At 42.4% G+C, this 16,516-nt stretch overlaps 2 protein-coding genes across 2 annotated transcripts; one reads left to right on the top strand and one right to left on the bottom strand.

Annotated features, from left to right (window-relative positions):
• Positions 1–115: 115 nt before the first annotated feature.
• Positions 116–7,557, bottom strand: LOC135335583 (spindle assembly abnormal protein 6 homolog). Its single transcript, XM_064531112.1, has 16 exons — positions 7,282–7,557; positions 6,988–7,048; positions 6,698–6,777; positions 6,297–6,401; positions 5,836–6,001; positions 4,785–4,862; positions 4,343–4,531; positions 3,884–4,006; positions 3,156–3,302; positions 2,542–2,679; positions 2,312–2,365; positions 2,059–2,184; positions 1,877–1,958; positions 1,580–1,758; positions 831–1,068; positions 116–370 (listed from the first exon to the last, which is right to left on the bottom strand). Exons 1-16 carry the CDS (start codon positions 7,341–7,343, stop codon positions 210–212), a joined length of 1,989 nt encoding a protein of 662 aa, XP_064387182.1. The 5' UTR covers positions 7,344–7,557; the 3' UTR covers positions 116–209.
• A 16-nt stretch (positions 7,558–7,573) lies between these two features.
• LOC135335218 (uncharacterized) lies at positions 7,574–15,917 on the top strand. Its single transcript, XM_064530637.1, has 16 exons — positions 7,574–7,671; positions 7,775–8,732; positions 8,927–9,135; positions 9,242–9,371; positions 9,476–9,791; positions 9,887–10,040; positions 10,128–10,358; positions 10,541–10,785; positions 11,565–12,508; positions 12,671–12,879; positions 13,086–13,212; positions 13,395–13,710; positions 14,103–14,250; positions 14,628–14,858; positions 15,246–15,499; positions 15,692–15,917. Exons 2-16 carry the CDS (start codon positions 7,815–7,817, stop codon positions 15,697–15,699), a joined length of 4,440 nt encoding a protein of 1,479 aa, XP_064386707.1. The 5' UTR covers positions 7,574–7,671; positions 7,775–7,814; the 3' UTR covers positions 15,700–15,917.
• Positions 15,918–16,516: the final 599 nt, after the last annotated feature.

Raw genomic sequence — 16,516 nt, 5'->3', positions numbered from 1 at the left:
GCAAAAGGGGGGGGGGAGGCTGTGCTGTATATAACTATATGAACATGCAGTAAGCTATACGTCATACTCAGAGCTAGGCCATTCAAGCAACAGACAAATGTCAATATTGCATACATCAATTTGAAAGAAGTCAAATACACAAGTAACATGCGTTACATCAACAATGTGTTAAAATTACCCATAATCAGAGACATTGTCTACAATACAGTCTAGTTCTTAGGAAAGTATGATGAAGCTGGGGGCACTTGTTTGGGGAGTACTCTAGGTGTGACGTTTGTCCTTAGCTCACTAGGAGGGAGGTCTTGTGCCAAATATTTAGGATCCAACCACGGCCCAGAGGGTCGACCAGGGGAAGACTTGGACAAGGCATCTGTGCGTGTGCATGTGTGGGCGGGGTGTCAGGGTTTCATCTAGGATTAAAAGTTTGGGGGGGGGAGGGTTTACGCAGGCCGCAAAATGTTTGGCCACTCCCACATTTGTTGACCACACCACCTATTACATGCTAGTGCATCACAGTAGATCTAGTTACATATTGCACATCATAGATAGTACTAATGTGATGACGTCATTATCATACAAACATTTTTGGGGGGAAGATGAGCATTTGGGGGGGAAGGTTCACCCCAGCCCCCCCCCACTAGATAAAACCCTGGGTGTGTGTGTGCTGCATGTTACAATTGAATGAATGCAGAGAAAAAATGATGCAGTGTATAGCCGTTCCAAAAATTAAAGACTCTAGTTTTCCCACCAGGCATTATGCACACATCAAAAACTTCGGCACGTACAATACGTACATGTACAGTACAATAAATACATGTGTATGTACACACCTTTTGACCTCAGACCAGCAGTGGGTGGAGTCAATTGACCTCTGATTGCTGAGTGTGCACTTAGTGAATGAGCCGACAGAGGAGAGGGTGCAAGACCTCCTTTAGAAGCCCCCGGGCCTTTAAACAAGACTTGTTGTCGTACGTTCTCTTGGCTAGCGATAGAGCCCAGTGCTTGTCGAGGGGGACCAGTGGTAGCGTGGGAGGAGGTGGGGCCAGAGGGAGTGCTACTAAACTGCGGCTACAGGGGAGAGAAAGACGTAGGTACTGTATAGTGGGAGAATAAATTTTCACGGAAATGCCTTTAGAAAGGTTTTCGCGGATAGCAGCCTTTTTGCAGCATGCATACATGTGATATTAAAGTCACGGTTATAAATTTTTGCGGTACATGCTTAATCCGCGAAAACTACGAACATTTATATTCTCGAAATATACCTGCTATTCGGTATTAATGTAAGTAAACCAAAACTTACTGTACTCATGTTTACAGAATGTGTTCTTCACAACATAATTATCCCGTTACATAATAATAGTCAATTCCGGTACGAGCTTTAATCTTACTGTAAGCATGAAATAATGTCCAACACAGTCAGTGTTACAAACCCATCTGTACAATCCATGCAAGAATAAGGAACATAAAGATATGGAAAAAGTGGGGATAGTGTGGGAAGAAAGGAAAGAGTGGGGGATAAAGGGAAAGAACAGGGGAAAAAGGATTTGGTGTCTAACATGTACTTGTTAGGAGGACTCACTCTCTGTTGCATCTGGTGAGTGTAGAGGGCACCGATGTCGCTGAGCTGCCCGCCCACGGTGTAAGGTTGTGAGGGTGGGGAGGAGCGGATTGTGGAGAGCGAGGGGAGAGGTGGGCGGGGAATGCCACGCCCACTTCCCATCATCTGATCATTCATTTGCTTGTTGAGCCAACTGATCACTGTAGGGAACAGACAGTACTAAATTGTGGCAGACATAATATTTAAGAGTGCATGCATACAGATCACTTACTCATGGCTACCTGGTATGTCTACAATGTTGAGGTTAATTGAACTAACCATTTTCGTTGGTCTTCAACTCGTTTTTACTTTCCTCCAGTTTCTCAAGTGCTTCTTTAAGGGATGTCCCTACTTTGGCCAACTGAGGAATCACGTACATGTACCATTAATTCCCCATTAACAGACAACACTAGCCCTAACAATACATGTACATCTAGATAGTCTAAGATAACACCGCACACCTCCTCATCTTTCCTGGCCATAGTGACTTTGACAGCCTCCGACTCCAGTCTCAGTTTGTCCAGAGCACCCTCCCTCTCACCAATCACCCTCTCCTGCTGAGTTGTCACCATGTTGCGTAACTTCAGCTGAAGGGGATGTAGCAAGGTAAAAAGTAACCCACAACAACCGAGTACAAATGCAAGCCACACGTATAATCACGTGCAGCACACATGTACATTGTACATGTAGTACTGTACACGACGCACACTGTACCTTTGATTTAATGTTCCGTAGGTCTATTTGAAGCTTCTGAATGATCTCATTCCCCTGAAGAGCAAAATAGTGAATGAAAAGAGTGGTAATCTATTCCAGTAGGTTGTAGAGGGAGATGGGTGTGGTCAGTGATTGTGTGTGGGTTATATCAGGAGCACCTGGTTCTATTCCAGTAGATTACAAAAATACTTTTTAGCAGACAAGTGACAAGTGTGAACACGTAAACGCACCTTAATCACTTCCTGTGATGCTGACTTGAAAGCAGTTTCTAGTTTGGTGATTTGCCTTTGTTTCTGCTCCAGTGTGACCTCATGGCTTCTCTTCTGCTCAGACGAGGCATCCAGCAATTCAGAGCTCCTACTGATCACCTGGTTGTAGAGGGAGATGAGTGTGCTCAGTGATTGTGTGTGGGTTATATCAGGAGCGCCCTGGTTCTATACACACGCACATACAGTGTGTACTGTATTGACTACAGTAGCATCAGCAATCACATGTGATACACACATACAAATATATACTGCTATTGTAGCTGTATTGCACATGTACATGTATAGTGTAGGACTACAGTTCAAGTGTTGACTACGCTGTTGCCAAATCATTATTACACGACTACAACAAACAACTCTTTACTACACCTACTAGTTGACTACACTAGTCTAGTTAAAAAACCATAAGTGCATGTACATGTAAGTAAGCGCAGTAAGTGTAGCACTAGCCTTGTCACCTGAAATTTTCAATGGGCCTAGTGCTACATGTACAATAGAGAAGAATTAGCCTGGAGACGAGGGCAGTACTGTACATAGTACCACACCCACACCCACACCCACACCCACACATACTGTACCTGTTCTTTATCTTGCAGCTCCTGCTCGAGAACAGCCACCCTCATCCTGAGTTGAGAGACAGTCTTCTCCAGCTCGTGATTGGTGCTGTCCAGAGAGGAGTTGTCTCTCCTCAACCTAGCCAGCTCCTCACGAGCACCAGAGCACTCCTACGACAAGAACACGTGGTTTACTAATTATTGGGGATATCAAGTGGACAGAAGTGAGGTTTATGTAAAGAGAGAACACATCCGGCAGAGAAATACAAGAGCAGTCATACAAATACCCTCGCCTGTCGGTAGTGAAAGCCTAGTTTTGAGGAGTGTTGAGCCTTGGTCTTTTTTGACAGTCATAGTAAGTATACGTATAAAGCTCTGTGCAAAATGGGATACCGTATAGCGGGTAATTTTCGTAGGGTAAAAAATTCGTTCAACTCGAAAACGGTGGTTTTCGTGAGTAAAAATTTTGTTTAGTCTCGTTGCCTGCACTGCATTCATACGTTCTGGTAAGCCACGCCTACGTTACAATTTCGTAGAGGTCAGCTTGCCCACGAAAATAACGAATATTTTACCCCACGAAAATTACCCGCTATACGGTACTATAACTTATGGCATCACAAAAATTCCTATTGTAGTCAACACAAACCTACAATGTATAGTGTGGCCCTAAAAATGGAACCACAATATTATGGTTACGGCAACTCTGGAAATAACCCTCCTTAAAGTGTGTAGCCATGATAGACCCACTGTACCTCCTCTGATGCTCTGAGTTTGGTCTTGAGTTCTCTGATGGCTGCCTCTGAACGGTACTTGTGGTCAGTGAGCTCCTTGTTAGCCTTGTCCAGTTCAGCCACCCTCTCCTCACTGCCACGCAGCTGTTGTGTGTTGTGGGAGGGGGAAGAAGGCACACAGAGCTAACACGAAATGTACAATCTTAAGTTAGAAGCCTGAAGGCTACGTGTACATATACATTATACACTGTACATGTATGGGCAAGGAGTATTGCAGAAAGATTGTTAACAACAACAGGCTGAAACTGAACAGACTAAAGCATGCACTGTAACTTAGTTACACTTAACAGCACACTGTATACTTTTTGTTGTGTGTAGATGTTGAGGAATATTAGAACATGCTTGAGACTTTAGAATGTGTGTATATGTATAAGTGTATGCAGCATTAGCTATAAATACATGTATAGAGCTCCTCCTCACCCTGGAAGTGTGCAGTTCCTCCATCTCTCTCTTCTCCCTCGCAAACCTGTCAGCCATCTCAGACTGAGTTTGTAGGGCTTTCTCTCTCTCAGATGACAGGCTCACTGAGTGTTCACTGCTCAGAGTGGTGGCATGGGCATTCCACTGAGCCTTCAATGATTCAAGCTCACTGCTGCGTCTTGAAAGAGTCTGCAATGGGAGATACAATTCATGTACACATAGTTAGTGTACATGTACAGGGCCTAGGGGTGGTGTACAGAACATATTAGACTCTCATACTGTACGCCTAGCCTAAAGGTAGGATATTTCAGACACTTAAGTTTTATGTATTAAACATAAGAAAGGAGAACCCAGCGTCACATAAAAGTGAAAAATCGTCTGCACAAAGTCATACGTACTGCAGCGTATGTTTGTCATTCTAAGACATGTGTGTTTGACTCACCTCTTCACACTGAGCCAGCTGGGCAGAGAGGTCGGTCCGTGTCGTAGTGAGGCTCTCACTCAAATAACAGTTCTCTTCCTGACCAAGTGTGCGTGCGTGTGTGTGTGTGTGTGTGTGTGTGTGTGCGCGCGCGCGCGTGTGTGTGTGTGTGTGTGTGTGGGAGGGGTTACATTGAGATGTTGAATGGGGGCATACACAGTACAAACGAACAATTACATGTACAACCTACATTGTGTACATGTACATGTACTGCACATAATACAGTTAGTGACTTGATACATTTCAGCCTCAATAGCTGCCTCACAAAACAATCATGAAGAGGTGAGACTTCAAGCGCTTTCCTACATGTACTTGAACAACAGAGTTCATTGAGGACAAAGGAGCCCCGCCCACACACATGCACGCTGTGTGCAAACACTTAAACTTCACACAACCGCCCAAAGCAAGCAAATCATTGACAAAGCAAACAAAACCTCTCTGTTGTCATGACATTTTAGGCTCTGAGTGATATTTACTGGAGCTAGACAACACTTCCCATGACACGTTTGCACCTATAGAACTCATTACAGCATACAATGTGGCTACCTATTGCCTAATTGCAGTGGGTGTACGAAAGAGGGGCCAATAAAGCGTTGAGTGTACACTGGCGAGAAGTGTCTCATTGTTGGACAGGCTAGTTGTGGCTAGAGGGATACTCTTAGTGGCAGTACGTCTAATCCAATAGAGACAGTCACATGTCGTTGAATGCAACACCTGTCTGTAGTACTTATGTAACTGCAAGTAATAGCTTGTCATTACTCGGGATACACACACTAAATTACGGGATTTAAGGGCAAAAGAGCCACTAACACTTCAAAACAGAACCCCCCCCCACCCCCATACACACACCCTCCTAGGACACAACTAATATACAACATGTAAGTCATGTATTTATCAAGCTTAGCTACATAATAGTATATGCACGTGCAAGCAAAACTGTCTCAAACAAAAGCCTGGCCTCTACACGTATATATGTATGCTAACTCATACTCCACTCCAACCAACCACACACCTTGAGTCCTAGTAGGCACTCGGCGAGGTATTTCTTGAGGTAGGTGTCGCTAGCAGGCACAAACTTGAGAGAGAGGTGGTTGAGATGTCTGAACGGGTTGGTCTCCACAACATTCAGGACGGCCATTCCACCCTCAGTGGCACCAAGAGACAACTGCAGCAGGAACCTACACACACACACACACAAATCATTACAAAAGCATTATTAATACAGCCATACATGTGTATGTACGTGCATGTACCGGTATGTACATTGATTTAACTGTGCATACCACATAGTGATACACTACTGCGCCAATAAATCGAACGAGTTCCATAACTGTATACATGTGAAACGGCAGATTCAAGGCTGAATTTATTTTGCACTAGAACATGCACTGGGTACAAAGGGTAAGAGCTGTGAGCATTGTCCAGTACTGACATGAGTGCCCCTCCCATACAGTGCAGGTGTACTTGACTCACTTTGGACTCAGTTTTCCAGTTTCTGCTATGCACAGCTCCAACAGGTCAATAAACTTCTGAGGGAAGGCACTGAAGTCCACCAGCAGACCTTGCTGGCTCTTCAGCCTGCAGTCAGGTGGACAGACACAAACGTACAAGTAGCTATATGTAATAATTATATAGTGTGTATCGTACATGTTATTGGTGATTCACGAGGCATTTGTTTGTTAAATAATAACAAAAAGGGGAGTGTACAGTACCTTATGTAAAACATAACAAAGATCTTACTGCCAATAAGCACCTAGCAACCATACATGTCATTATCTAAAAACACTGTGCTATATTCTTAAATAGTCGACAATGCATGTAAAACTTCTACCCTGCTACCAGGAGTTCTCCTACTGCTACCAATAGTAACTTACCCCTGAAAGTCTCCCTCCCCCAGAGCCAGAGTGAAGAGGAAGAAAGGATCACTGTCATCAGTCAGACGAATCAACAACTCCTGCACGGGAGGGAGGGGACAAAACACATGACACTTGCTCCTACACACTTCCAGGAAATCAAGCACTACCCCCACTCTGTAGGCTTCTGTTATTTGAAGAGATAAAAGTTGTCAAAATCTTATATCAGTACTCGACATTATATTAAACTAATACCTAGGGCATAAAATGAATGAGCATTACACAAGTGGAAAACAAATCATTAAGCTGACCTTCTTGTGAATGGGTGTTGTCACGGTGTTCAGTAAGACAGTGATGCCAATCGTCGTCTGCCTGTGTGGGTGTGGAATGAACTATCAAATGTATTACACACCAGATACAATACCAGAACAATTAATTTTGTCCATGGGTATACGTTTACATACAGTAAAAGCTCCTAATGAAACAGGGACTAAATTAATGCAACAGCTAAAGTAGATACAATAATAAACTCATATCCTATAAACGTGGTAAAATCACTCAATTAAACTCTATATGCTACCAGGAGATAAGAATTTGTGACGCACCGATCATCTCTGTCAGACGACTGTATTCCAACACTGACAGTTTTATCAAAGAGCTGCTCCATTCTTCCAAAGCATGTAGGCACCAGTGTTATTGCTCTGAGAGGCTTGGCCCTATTAGTTTTTCTCTTTCCAATGAATTAGTACAGCACACCTGACTCAGTAGACATTCATAGACACACACTCTTGTTCTCACGGTCTCTTCAACTTCGAGCTTGGTCAAAGGCAGCCATTTTCCCGCTAGTATTACGTTAGGTGCAAAGGTCATATTTGGGTTACAATAGGCATTGTGCTGTGGTTTTATGTTTGTGTTTTATGTGGCTTCACGGCATGTCAACAAAAGTGCTCATGCACATCAAATTGCTCACTTTATTCTTTATACTGCAGTTGAAGGTGAGTGGCAAGCTGTACTACTAAAAAGCTAATGCATGTATAGATTGTCGTTTGCAGTAGACAATAGAGTTTTACGCAAATTAAACCTCAACTTTTTCTGCAGATTAGCCAGTGTAGAGCAACTTAGACAAGAGGAGCTCAGCATGGCTAGTTGTTTCACTGCACTCTTTCCGCTATTGCTGGTCTCTCTATCGCAAGCAATGCAGAATGGAGACGTCCGACTGGTCAACGGTCACTCGGCAAATATAGGTCGTGTGGAGGTGTACTATGACGGTGTGTGGGGAACAATTTGTGATGATAGCTGGAATTTGCAGGACGGGGATACTATTTGCAGGCAACTGGGTTATGAAGGTGCTGAAACAGTGCGATATCGAGCCACTTTTGGTGAGGGAACAGGACCGATATGGATTGATCAAACTCATTGTGAGAAGACTCACCAGTCGATACTTGATTGCAGCCACAATGGCTGGGGTGTGCATGATTGCGCACATCGTGAGGATGCTGGTGTGGAATGCAAAAGAAAGGTCCCTCAGAAACCGAAAGAGCTTCCGATAAGATTGTCTTGTCCGGATTCCAGTAGCTGTGGTAGTTGCAAGGTTTGTGCTGATAAGAAATTTCCAGATCCGAAAGACTGTCTACCTCAGCGCTCAGTTGAGGGTATTGTCGAGGCTTTTTACAATGGTGAGTGGCGTCCTGTCTCCAATGATGGCTGGGACATGAGCAGTGCTAATGTCGTGTGTGGAGAACTTGGTTTTCCACTGGCTATGAGTATTCCAACAATGGATCAACTGTGGTGCAATTGGAACGACGATTGTTTTGGATCTGGGCAAGGGAGTGGGTCGTTAAGTAATAGAGAGTGCACTGCAAATGAAGAGTTTCGAAATAGATTGAAGCTGTCGTGGCTCAAAGGATTGGAGTGTGTAGGAACTGAGAATAAATTGCTGAGTTGTTTCTTTGAGAGTTTTGGACCGTTAAGTACCACCTCCATTGCTAACGTGGCTACAGTAAGGTGTGGTTACGTACCTCATCCAGATTGCAGCAATAGTGTTCTTAGATATGAGGTAAGTGCCCAAAATAATAATATTTCAATGTTGAGTCTTAGTATTCGATTGGTGCACTTCTCGTACTTAAACATGTTGCTGTACTTCTTGTCAATATTTTCATGCGTTTTGTCTTGTACAAATCTTGCTTGGATTACAGAAATAGAACGTGACACCTTACCACACTATTCCTCGATCCATGGATACACATACAGATTTACCGCACACGGGGGAGCGCTGTTCCCTGGCAGGGAAGGGTGGAGGCCCGTGTCAGAGGAGAGTGGGGGACGATTAGCGACCTTCGCTGGGACGTGACTGATGCTAGTGTTGTATGTAGAAGTCTCGGCTTTGGATCGGCTAAAACTGCCACCTATTTCAGTAGTTTTGGGAGAGGAGTTGGAAAAATTCACTTCTCTGATCTGAAGTAAGTCCATGCAGATAATGAATGTGTTTTAGAATAATTTAGTTGAGTTGAAAATTGAACGTAACAAGTAACAAGTTGGTGTAATTATCGAAGTGTGATTCTGTAGGTGTGCTGGGACCGAGAGATTACTGAGTCAGTGCAGCAAATTCACAGGGACAGCTACTGCAATATACGGACATGAAAGAGATGCTGGTGTCGTTTGCAATGTACCACAGAGAGATAATTGTGATATACCTGTAAGTATGCATGTACAATTTGTATTATTAAACGTACATGCACACGTTTATGGAATTGAGTCATGCACTCCTTATACAACAGCTATTATTACATGCCTTCTCAGAGTTCAAGAATTGTCAAACAACCAGAGACAAATGGTTACATGAGTACCTTTGTTCAAATTCATGACGACACAAACGGATGGGGCTACCTCTGTTTTGAATCCATTGACATAAACATGGCTAGTGTAATTTGCCGTGAAACAACACAGACATTTGCGTTTCGTATGAGAAAGGCTAGCCATCCTGACTTCACTCACATAAGATACACGTCATCTTTGAATTGCACTGGAGAAGAATCAAGCCTTCGAGAATGCAAGAGAAACTTAGTTGCAACAAGAAAATGTAAAGACGAGGAAACAATTCTTGAATGTCGACCAGGTAATATCAATTTTTCATGCCCTAAAAATGACATATATAGGATGATATATATATATGTGCATAAATCTCAACTATATTCTTCCAATGCGCATTAGATTTGCCAGACCTAGTACCTGATCTTGGACCATTTGAGTCTTCGCTACAGTACTATCCCTATGTGGACCCATTACCACTGTACTATTTGAGGTGTGCACATGAGGAGAACTGCCTCTCAAGCTCTGCTGACGGTAAACCATTGGACAGTAGAAGGTACATATAGCTATAATTATAGCATACTATATAATTATATATCTACTGCATATTTTTTACGAGGCTTTTTAATTTTACTCTGCACAGGACCTTACTACGATTCTCCAGTCAAACGATGAATTTTGGCACGGCAGACTTTATACCAGTACTGGACAGAAGTAAATGGATTTGGCATTCTTGTCACAACCACTTTCACTCGTTCGAGGCATTCATCCATTATGATCTCATCAACCCAAATACGGGGAAAAAAGTCGCTGAAGGCCATAAAGCTAGCTTCTGTCTGGAGGACAGCTTCTGTACAACTGGTGGAGCACCGAGGTAAGGAAACAGCTGCCATCCAAACTTACTACCCTGTCTGCATGATTGATTGCTGGAAATTATTCAGCAATTGCACTATATATTCATTATATAGCTAGCTGCACTCTAAAAGAACGAAGTTTGGTTCTATATATAAATAGTATATATACTGGATCAGTAAAAGAAAGTATTTGTCTTTGCAGATTCCGTTGCAGTAGTGGTATCCAGGGCATTTCCGTCAACTGTGGAGACTTGTACTCCCGTCACCTCGACTGTCAGTGGATTGATATCACAGATGTACCTACGGGAACGTACATACTACGTCAAACAGTTAATCCGGATGGACTAGCATTGGAGAGTGATTATCGCAACAATGTTGAAGAGTGCACAGTCACATACTTCCCAGGAGGATATCTTTACCTTAATCCAGGCTCCTGTCATTTATCAGGTGTGTATATACAGTATATGGCCCATAAACCATTTGTTGCACATAGTCTTGCTATACATTTACTATAGATGGGCGTACCTGTCCCCAGCCATAAAATGGGGGCACACTTGTGTAAAGAATGATGTAATTGTTTATTTATTTGTTGTACTGCAGACCATTGAACAGAAACAAGAACAAAACCCAAAGACATGGACTATAAAGACTTGCGTATATTATATACATGCTCATGCATCAAGTAACAGTTTAGCTGTATTGTCACTGCATGTATATTGTAGCTTATATAAAAATAGCTTTTACCAATGCACTTTTCTTTGACCTAATTTTTATGACTTTCATCATTATCAGCAGCCATGCATGCATGCACATGGCAGACCAAACAAAGGGTATTGTCACAATAATGAAGCCATGCAAATTTATTACAATATTAGCTCGAAAAAGCAGACGAGTGTATAGAGTCTAGACAGAGCAGAGCAGAGTATCAGGAAACAACTAACATCAGGTTCTGCTAGTATGTAGAGATTGTTATATACTATTTAAAACACCCACTGTAACTACAACCTGTTACATAGATCTAGATCTAAAGTTTTCGAGTCTTAGATTTGTTAGTCCAGCTCGAGGGCTGGCAACAGGTGATTTTTGGTGTACGAGATTACTATACAAGTTGGCATAGACACACGTTCATAATTAATAGCATGCTAGATCACTTAATGAGCTGAGGTAGACTTAACTAGTCTAGACTTAGTGTATCAAGTTTCACATATTTAATCATAATTATATAGACTCTATACCCTATGGCAGATCTGTCACTGATCTTATAATGGCTGGATATGCAACGTCTCTTGGTCTGCTCGCCTTTATTTCTCTGTCAGGTGCACTTCAGAATGGAGATGTCCGATTAATCAACGGTCCTGCGAAAAATAAAGGCCGTGTGGAGGTGTACTATAATGGAGAATGGGGAACAGTTTGTGACGATAGCTGGAATAATCAAGATGGAGACGTCATTTGCAAACAGCTTGGTTATGAGTATGCCGAGAGACTGTATTATCGTGCCTATTATGGCCAGGGGTCTGGGCCTATTTGGGTGGATCAGATAGGGTGCGATGTAGGTGCACAATCTATCTTGGAGTGTAGGCACAATGGTTGGAACATTACCGATTGCCATCATGGAGAAGATGCTGCTCTTGACTGCAAAAGGAAAGTTCCAATAAAGCCGAGAGAGCTGCCTTTGAGACTCTCCTGCCCAGAGTTAAGTACTTGTGGTAGCTGCCATGTTTGTCCAGCTAAAAAATTTCCTGATCGAGAGGATTGCATGGTTAAAAGTGCAGTTGAGGGTATCGTTGAAGTGTATTATAACAAGGAATGGCATCCCGTCTCCAATGATGGCTGGGACATGAACAGTGCTAATGTCGTGTGTGGGGAGCTTGGTTATCCTCTGGCTATGAGTATTCCGACTATGGACGATCTATGGTGCAATTGGAACGGAGTAGATTGCAGCATTGGATCTGGAATGAACCTAAACGCAGATGATTGCAGCACGGTCAATGTGGATTTTCGCACCAGAATGAAGACAGCTTTCATCAAAGAACTGGAATGCACTGGAATGGAGAATCGGTTATTGGATTGCTATTTTAAAGAGTTCGGTCCAACTACCAGCTATTCCATGGAAGTGGCTACTGTAAGATGTGGCTACAATCCTCATCCTGAATGCAACAAAGATGCTGAGGTGAGTAGTGTATTTCCTGTGGGCAGATTGATAATCAATTCCATGGCAACATCTTCTGTCAGTGGTTATCACATCATGTATTTCTCGTTATCACAATCACCTTTTAAATGACATCAAAGACACTTTTCACAGTATCACCAATCACAATCACACACACCACAGATGTACCGGACTCGAGGGAGTGCTATTTCCACGCAGGGGAGGTTGGAGGTTCGTATCGGAGGGGAGTGGGGGACGATCACTGACACTCGCTGGGACATAGCTGATGCTAGTGTTGCTTGTAGGGCTCTGGGTTATGGCTCTGCTGTTAAACCTACTCACAGGAGCTCGTTCGGCAGAGGAGTGGGGAAGGTCCACTTCTCCCATTTGAAGTAAGTTTCTATACTGGGTTCTATTATTTCTTCATTTAATAGTTATCCTGCATGAGCGTATGGGATGTTGTACTTTATAACGATGCATTCATGTATACTTTCACAATTATTTATGAATAGCGAGATTAGTTAGCTTTTTCTGGGGACCCCAAATATACGTATTGATATAATTATATTGTAAGCAATCCTTCCCTCCTCAATTTCAGCTGTATTGGGTCAGAGAAGCTCCTCTCAGACTGCCCTGGGGGACAAGTGTATAATCAGAATCATGGGGCAGACGCTGGGGTGGTGTGTAGGGCACCACAGATAGGAGAAATGTGTGGAAAGACACAAGTGAGGGAATAAGTTGTAGCTATTAAGATTAAACTAACAAAGCTATACAGTGTACTTGTTAGTAATTCTGTAATATCACTTTTAATATTTTACACTTTAACTCTACCTCAATTCTACGTACATGTACGTACTTGTTACTGACAGTTCAACTAAACTACACATCTCATTGCATATGCATGCAGGGATCTAAGATTGCACCTGCAAGGGACACCATTGGCTACATTGCCACAAACTTTGTAGAGGTGCATGGAAGTAAAGGATGGGGTTTAATGTGCTTCGATTCTATCAAACCCAAGGTAGCCTCTGTTATTTGTCGAGAGAGTTCAGAGATGTTTGTCCTCCGTATGCGAAAAGCCAGCCATAGCGATCGAAGCAAAACCAAGTACTGGTGTGCGCTGAACTGTAGTGGTAATGAAGACAGTTTTAATGAGTGTTTGGGACTCTGCCTGCCTGTTAAGGAATGCATCAATCAGGAGGCTGTGTTGGACTGTTCGCCAGGTGAGTGTGCTTATACAGTGAATGATGTAGAACCACATCTTGCTCGTCCGCGGGGAAATTGGTCCCAAGAAGTTTAGTGTGTGCAGAACATTCATAGAATTTCAATCTCATAGCTTGTCCACAATTTCTATCTAATCAAGGTGAAGCAACACATTTTTACCTGGAGCACGTTACATATAGAGGTCACCTCATCCATGCTGGCATACATGAGTGGCGTAATTTCGAGGCAAACACCTGGATAGGAGACAAAACTACCGTTTTCGAAATTAAGCCCATCCCACCTGTAGCTTTGTAGCACGCAATTAGGGTGGGTGTAATCTCGGTATAGTACGCTACATGCAATACAATATTCTATAGTCAATGTACTGAACTGTTTCGATGTTTCCCTGCAGGTGTACCTGACCTTGTACCCCACATGGAGGTGTTCCGCCACTCTCTGAACTACTACCTCCATGAGATACCTATCTACTACCTCACCTGTGCTAGGGAGGAGAACTGTCTGTCTAGCTCAGCAAGGGGGAAACCCAATCATCATACTAGGTACGCTCGTTTGAAGGTGCAATGGAGCTAGAGGGAGCATGTGTATTGGTTTGATTAGGTGTTGATTGACAGGCATAGAGAGCCTGCTCATCTGTTTTTTGATATACGCAATGTAAGTTGTCACCCTTGCTCATTGACAAATAAAGGACAATACATACCGAATAACTGGAAAATTTGGTGCGTATTTTTTATTTGGCGATTTGAATTACCTCGTCAAATTAAAGTTTTCCAGTGGACACTACGTCATTGCTGTAGTATCCATGCTTGAGACGCCATATAAAAAAAATACCAACTCGGTTCAAATGGCTCATTTGCCAAATGTAATTTTTAGTTATACTCCCAATCTCCCCCTCACACACACACACATACGTACGTAGGATGCTACTACGCTTCTCCAGTCAGACTATGAACTATGGTACAGCCTCGTTTGAGCCCATCCTAAATCGAGGGGAGTGGCTTTGGCATTCCTGTCACAACCACTTTCACTCGTTTGAGGCATTCATCCATTACGACCTCATTGACCCAAATACGGGTGATAAAGTCGCCGAAGGCCATAAAGCTAGCTTTTGTCTGGAGGACAGTACTTGTGAGGGAGGAAGCTATCCTCGGTAAGCTGGTCTAAGGATAGATAGTGTCGTCTGTTTTGTGAAACGGGTACCAGCATATAGAGAAAGAATAGGTACACTGATCCATTATTGTGATAAAGATAATAATTGGCTTGCATGTGCATAACTAGTGGAAACACGTTGCCATTCTTCTTCCGCTCTATTCCACTGTTAATACAAACATCAATATGCAAAACAGTACATGCAGTACCCGTACATTTACAATTCTATATCTATTTGAGACTGCTATACTTCTGTATTGCGGTCTGTTCGATGTGTCAGAAGTAAAATTAACCACAGCCCATGATTATGATCTAATAAATTATGTGTGCATGATTGTTGCTTTTTACCTTTTGCAACTACCATTCTTTATGATTTTCTATTCTGTAGCTATCGCTGTGGTACTGGTACTCAGGGCATATCCATGAACTGTGGTGACCGATATGGCAGCCATCTTGACTGTCAGTGGATTGATGTGACAGGTGTGCCTTCGGGCAGGTACATCCTTCGACAGACAGTGAATCCGGACCGGCTAGCACTAGAATCGGATTACGAAAATAACATTGCAGAGTGCACAGTGGATATGGTACCTTGGTATTCCAGCACACTCATTCAAGTGGTCAAGGACAGCTGTCGATTATCAGGTAACTCATTAAGTACATGCAGTCATGCATGTAGTTACTTCATGATAGTGTTATCGGTATAATAACTTTGTGCAGACCCTTACAGTTACGGTTGTTTATCAACCTGTCTGGGATTCCTCTGCCCTTTCTACGTTCATTAATTTCCAGTGAGCCTGCTTTGTATAATCACTGCTCACTGTTCTCCCCTTTCAGATCACTAAAAGCGTACGTGTGAAGCTATGAAAAATAAATTTATATAAATTTTGTTAGTGCATTTTCAGTAAGCATATATGTCACACTATTTTCTGAGCTGAAAGATGTTTCCTACAATTATTTGTCAAGTCTTACTAATACATAATTATGTATAGCTGTATACCTCTTTTTTGTGTGGTAATGGTGAGACATGTTTATGGAATAATCTTGTGTGTTTGAAGTTAAATTCGGTCAACCCCTTGTCAATAATTCTGCATGGTTTTAAATGTAATTTGCTAATGAATATGGACAGTTAATAGTATTCACGAAAGCAGGGAATAATTTCTGAGAAGAAGGCATGGGCTATAATTAATTATTTAGTCGCTTGTGCAATAATTATCACACACAAATAAACAAACTATAATTATATTGTTCAAGAGCTAGAGAGTGAAAACAAATTTGGAATGAGTGTAAGTAACATTATTTTTCTCATAATTTTTACCACTCAAGCATAGTGAATGCTGATGGTGTTTATATTATAGATATGTAAAAACAGTTTTTTAGATATACTTTGAACATATTAAAGTCTAGTTAGGTCTGCTGCATGATATTGTGTACCCATGCTTGTTTACAGGACCTACCAGAATCCCGTGGTGCACTAGTGTGCCTTCTGTTGGTTGGTATGTTCCACACTATCATACAGGAGCTCATTGTCATCGCTAATGGATCGACAGTTTGCGCATTTGTGCTGTTCGGGATACTTGGTGGTGTATTGGTCTTTGGCTTGATAGGAGTAACTTTTAACACTGTCAAGATTGGCGATTGGCATTGCTACACACTATTTTC

The sequence above is a fragment of the Halichondria panicea genome, chromosome 4 (genome assembly GCF_963675165.1).
Source record: "Halichondria panicea chromosome 4, odHalPani1.1, whole genome shotgun sequence".
Classification (NCBI taxonomy): Eukaryota; Metazoa; Porifera; class Demospongiae; order Suberitida; family Halichondriidae; genus Halichondria; species Halichondria panicea.
Note: the sequence above shows the minus strand (reverse complement) of the source record. Positions and strands in the feature narration are given on the sequence as shown.

Excerpts from the sequence above, each read along its gene's own strand:
- LOC135335583 (XM_064531112.1), bottom strand. The coding sequence starts at position 7,343 with ATGGAGCAGCTCTTTGATAAAACTGTCAGTGTTGGAATACAGTCGTCT. Across the intron at positions 4,007-4,342 it reads AGGAACTGCACACTTCCAGG|CTGCGTGGCAGTGAGGAGAG; the intron begins GTGAGGAGGAGC and ends AACACACAACAG. Across the intron at positions 1,069-1,579 it reads CTCACCAGATGCAACAGAGA|CCGCAGTTTAGTAGCACTCC; the intron begins GTGAGTCCTCCT and ends TCTCCCCTGTAG.
- LOC135335218 (XM_064530637.1), top strand. The coding sequence starts at position 7,815 with ATGGCTAGTTGTTTCACTGCACTCTTTCCGCTATTGCTGGTCTCTCTA. Across the intron at positions 10,359-10,540 it reads ACAACTGGTGGAGCACCGAG|ATTCCGTTGCAGTAGTGGTA; the intron begins GTAAGGAAACAG and ends TTGTCTTTGCAG. Across the intron at positions 12,880-13,085 it reads GTCCACTTCTCCCATTTGAA|CTGTATTGGGTCAGAGAAGC; the intron begins GTAAGTTTCTAT and ends CCTCAATTTCAG.